Source organism: Mauremys mutica, chromosome 13, assembly GCF_020497125.1.
Source record: "Mauremys mutica isolate MM-2020 ecotype Southern chromosome 13, ASM2049712v1, whole genome shotgun sequence".
Taxonomy (NCBI): Eukaryota; Metazoa; Chordata; order Testudines; family Geoemydidae; genus Mauremys; species Mauremys mutica.
Window position 1 is genome coordinate 41832107 of NC_059084.1, and position 5431 is coordinate 41837537.

At 42.9% G+C, this 5431-nt stretch overlaps 1 protein-coding gene across 1 annotated transcript; it reads right to left on the reverse strand.

The window, feature by feature from the left end:
* Positions 1-4129: 4129 nt before the first annotated feature.
* On the reverse strand, positions 4130-5074 carry LOC123347356 (olfactory receptor 14A16-like). Its single transcript, XM_044984769.1, has one exon. It carries the CDS (start codon positions 5072-5074, stop codon positions 4130-4132), a length of 945 nt encoding a protein of 314 aa, XP_044840704.1.
* Between the last annotated feature and the right edge of the window lie 357 nt (positions 5075-5431).

The window sequence follows — 5431 nt, forward strand, 5'->3', positions numbered from 1 at the left end:
GATTCATCAATTTCCATGCCAAAAGGGACCATTGTGATCTTCTAGTCTGATCCCTTTATAGCACAGGTCTTAGGATCTCCCACAGTGTTTCCTGATTCCAGCCCAGCACCTGTGTTTTCAATGGCTGGATTACAAAGTCATTTAGGCACCTAAAGATGTAGACAGCACCTAGTATGATTTACCAAAGCTCCAATGCGAGCTAGGTGGCTAAGTCCTGTTCACTTTCAATAGCAGTTAGGCACCTAGTCTGCTTAGGTGAATTTTAAATGCCATTGGGCACTTATTAGAACAGTTAGGTGCCTAAGTCCCTTTGCAATTCTGGCTCCATCTCTATCTTGTTAGCTTCCAAGGCCTGGGCTTCTCCTGAATTTCAGAAATATTAAGCCTGTGATTTGCAAAAAGAACCTAATAGAACAAACCTTGGGTTTATATGGCCAATATGTCAACATCTGCAAGCATGAGACTATAACTGTCTTTATCCAGGGAAATGTGGGCACTTACAGGTTTAGGCAGCAGTTGAGCAGAGGTTTTGAGGATGTAAATTTTGGACTTAGGTACCTAAATCCTTTTGTGGATCTGACCACTGCTCAGTGGGGTTTGGTTGGGACAGTTGGTCTAGAGGTGAAAGCAACTGCTTAATCATAGAATATCAAGGTTGGAAGGGCCCCCTCAAGAAGTCATCTAGTCCAACCCCCTGCTCAAACCAATCCCCAGTCAGATATTTATCCCAGTTCCCTAAATGGACCCCTTAAGGATTAAACTCACAACCCTGGGTTTAGCAGGCCAATGCTCAAACCACTGAGCTATCCCTCCTCCCTAAAAAAAAAATAAAATAAAAATAAATAAATAATTGGAGATATACCAATCTCCTAGAACTGGAAGGGACCTTGAAAGGTCATTAAGTCCAGCCCCGTGCCTTCACTAGCAGGACACTGATTTTGCCCCAGATCCTGAAATGGCCCCCTCAAGGATTGAGCAGGCCAATGCTCAAATCACTGAGCTATCCCCTCCCCTTCATCTCTTAGCTCCCCTGTCAGCCTGTCCCTTCCTGCTCTGAGATGTCCATAACAGTTACATGGAAAGGGGATATGAACTGAGACATCACGTCCTTTCACATATCCAGTGGGGGCTAAAGAGGGGATTGTCCTGCTTTCTAATGATGACTTTTTGGGGCAGCAAAGAATCCCGTGGCACCTTATAGACTAACAGACATTTTGGAGCATGAGCTTTCGTGGGTGAATACCCACTTCGTCGGATGCATGTAGTGGAAATTTCCAGGGGCAGGTATATATAAGCAAGCAAGAAGCAGGCTAGAATAACAAGGTTAGTTCATTCAGGGAGGATGAGGCCCTCTTCTAGCACCTGAGGTGTGAAAACCAAGAGAGGAGAAACTAGTTTTGTAGTTGGCAAGCCATTCACAGTCTTTGTTTAATCCTGAGCTGATGGTGTCAAATTTGCAGATGAACTGAAGCTCAGCAGTTTCTCTCTGAAGTCTGGTCCTGAAGTTTTTTTGCTGCAGGATGGCCACCTTAAGATCTGCTATTGTGTTGCCAGGGAGGTTGAAGTGTTCTCCTACAGGTTTTTGTATATTGCCATTACTAACATCTGATTTGTGTCCATTTATCCTTTTCCATAGAGACTGTCCAGTTTGGCCGATGTACATAGCAGAGTTGAAAGGATGTAGACACCCAAATGCCATTGACAGTTTCTCCAGAAAAAAATCAGTTCTCATAGATTTTATTCATTACAAGAGTGTAACTTCTAATGGTTACGGAGTGATTCATCCCCACTAGCTATTGAATTTGGGAGGATAGTCATTATTTATTTTCAATTCAAATTGGAAAGTGTAAAAGGACAATGGCACTTTCTGTGATGGTTAGGATATCGATATTCAGGCCTATCTGCAGAGGCCTATACTTTAAGAATTTAGGTATATTCTTATCACTTAGATAGTTATAGAGGTATAAAAGAAAGAATCAAAAATCACTGTCTGTCTGTGTAATGGCCTTCTTTTACAGTGACAGTGTGAGGCCTGGTTCTTAAGCTAAAGCTTTCAGCTAAGCAGCAGAGGCTAGCCATAAACTTCATAAACTGGGAAATGTATTGTCAGATCCTCACATTCCAAACTAGTCACGTTGAAATAAGATGCTATTGGGCTGTTAGGAATACAATCCTGTCCTGATATTCTTCTCACCTCCAGAGAAAGGGAAGAGCCTAGAAGATGTACAAGGAAACTTAGTTTGATAGCATTCTGTCTGGCAAGAACTCACTTACCAAGAGCTGGGATGTAAAATCTTCATTTCTGTATTGTTCTGTCACTGTAGTCTCCATTTCCTTATTGTTTCTCTGTATAATCTATGTCTGGTTCTGTGATTGTTTGTCTGCTGTATAATTAATTTTGTTGGGTGTAAACCAACTGAGGTGGTGGGATATAATTGGTTAAATTACCATGTTACAATATGTTGGGATTGGTTAGTTAAATTTCAGTAAAATGGTTGGTTAAGGTATAGCTAAGCAGAACTCAAGTTTTACTATATAGTCCGCAGACAATCAGGAAGTAAAAGGGGGGATGGGGACAGGGACTGGGGATGGGGATGGGGGAATTAGGATCATGTTTTGCTAAAGAGGGTAATGGAAACAGGGGATGGGAATAGAAACAGGACAGGCAAGGCTCTGTGGTGTTAAAGCTGGGAAAGAGGACACTAAGGAAGGAAACTGCAATCATGCTTGCTGGAAGTTCATCCCAATTAACATTGAATGGTTTGTGCCTTTGGACTTCGGGTATTGTTTCTCTCAGTTCATGCAAGAAGGACCAGGGAAGTGAGAGGATGAGGGAATAAGCCCCCTAACAGTGATTTTTTTTTTAATGTTGTCAACCCTGCAATTTTCTGTTGGGAAAGGTTTTGAAGGAATGTTTTTAGCCCTCCTGGCTCAGATACTACAGTTGTGATGTTCTATATAAACATTTTAAATAGGTTGAATAATGACTAATGGGTCTTGTTTTTGTCACCAGCTCTGGGGTTGAGTTACGATAGTTCCTTCAGTTAGAGGAGATCATGAGGCTGATTTAACTGGGCAGTCTTCAAAGGGTGAAGTCCAGTGGGATTTTCAGTGGAGCTTAAAGCAGTAAGAAACCCAACTGTCATGGAAATTCAATGGTATGTCAGCCCCTAGCTCCCTTTAATTCCTTTGTTAGTCTCCTCCTAAATCAGGAGATGTAGGAGTTCTGTTCTTAGAGCTGCCACAGGCTGAGAGTATGAGTTTAAACCAGCTAGGCAACTTTGGTGTGTCCCAGTTCCCCAGTCACCTCCTGGTCACCAAAACCTGGATTTTCAAGAGTTGTTATTTGGGTATAACTACTTCGCTCAGGGGGTGTGGATTTCCCCCCGCCCCCAAGCAGTGTAGTAATACCAACATACATTGGTAGTGTAGACCAAGCCTGAGCAGCTCATATACATTGAGGGCCAGACTTTTGAAGATATTTTGCCAAGTAGTGGGATTTTTAAGGGCATCTACACACCTAACACCTAGATACTTCAGAAAATCACAAGAGGGAGAAGTCTACACTTAGAACACTGAATTGACCCAGTGGATTTTTCACACGCCTGAGCAACACATTTTTACACCAATATGTCTGTAGTGTAAACCAGACCTAGGTGCTTAAATGCCTTTTAAAATGTGGCCTTATCCTTTAAATGCCCTTCTGATGGAGGGATGTATAATCAATCACCTGCATGTTACATAAGGGGGACTGGGACATTGAGAGATGAAAATGACTTACTGAAGGTGACACACTGGGGGGTGGGAGGAAGGGCAGTACATGAATCAAGAGCCTCAATCCAGTTCCTGGGAGGTGGGGATGGATGGTTTTGACATTGTCTAACAAGAGTCTAAATTTTACAGAAGAAAAAATATTTCCAGGTCACTTTCCGAGCAGCACTAGGAGTAAGATAAAATAGAAGAAACTTACATTTGGGGACACATGGAGAGAAATATAAATGTTAATACATCCTGAATCTCTCTCTCTCTTGCTCTCTCTAAAAATACCAACCTCAAATATTTTTTTTTCACCCATTGCTATAGTATCTGGGTACCTTCTGTGATGCTTTTCTGAATTTTTTTTAGCAGATCATTGGAAATATGTGACCATATGCCACCTGTGCCTTTTCACTTTTCTCAGTGCTGCTTTTATCTCCTTATTCCTGAGGCTGTAGATAATAGGGTTCAGTACTGGTGGTACAACAGCATAGAGCACAGGAGCCAACATATCTTGAGTGGACGGGGCCCTAGAGTTTGGCTTCATGTACATGAAGAATCCAGTGCCGACGAACAAGGAGACTACAATCAGGTGGGGCAGGCATGTGGAGAAGGCTTTATACCTGCCCTCTGCAGAGGGGATTCTCACTACAGTATTGAAAATGTGAATGTAGGACACAAAGATAAAGGTGAAGCAGATAAAGCCATAACAGAGGGCTAAGACGATGTTGTGGACCTTGTTGGGCTGCGTGTCAGAGCAAGAGAGCTGCAGGAGGGGTGGGATGTCACAAAAGAATTGGTGGACAAAGTTGGGCCCACAGAAAGGTAAACTGAATGAGTTACCCACGTGCAACACTGAATACAGTGTTCCACTAAGCCAGGACCCTGCAGCCATCTGGACACATGCTCTGTTGTTCATGACTGTCCTGTATCTCAGAGGGCTGCAGATGGCCAGGTAACGGTCATATGCCATGACTGTCAGCAAGGCCAATTCTGCTGCCCCAAACGTGATGAAGAAAAACAACTGCAGGAAGCAGCCATGGAAAGAAATTGAGTGGCGCTGAATGATGGCATTCACCATGGATTTGGGGACGGTGGCAGAGATGTAGCAAAGGTCTAAGAATGACATGTTCTTGAGGAAGAAGTACATGGGGCTGTGTAGGTGATGGTTAAGGGTCACGAGGAGAATGATGAGGAAATTCCCCATGAAGGCGGCCACGTAAGCAAACAGGAACACAAGAAAGTGCAAGATCTGCAGCTCGCAGATGTCAGAAAATCCCAGGAGACGGAATTCAGTCACAGAGGTTTGGTTGGTCATGTCCTACCTGGCGAGAATGGGAAAGACAAGGAAGAGACATCAGAAAAATGCAGTTAGAATGAAGAGAGCTGAAACAAACATCTTTTCCCAATGCATATGCCCTACAACTCTTTGTATAGAGAGGAAGGTTGTGACACTGCTGTCTGTTATGCATAAGGAAGTTAAATAAAAAAACATAAAATACTCTTGCTGGAAGGCAGCAATATAACACTACATTCATTTCTGAGAATAACACACAAGAACCTAAAACCAGAGAGAGACAAAGCAGGCTGCTTCCTAAAGAGAGAAACACAACTCACTCCATTTTATCCTAGTTTGGCTCTATGTAGGCTGAATGCTGAAGACCTGGAACACATG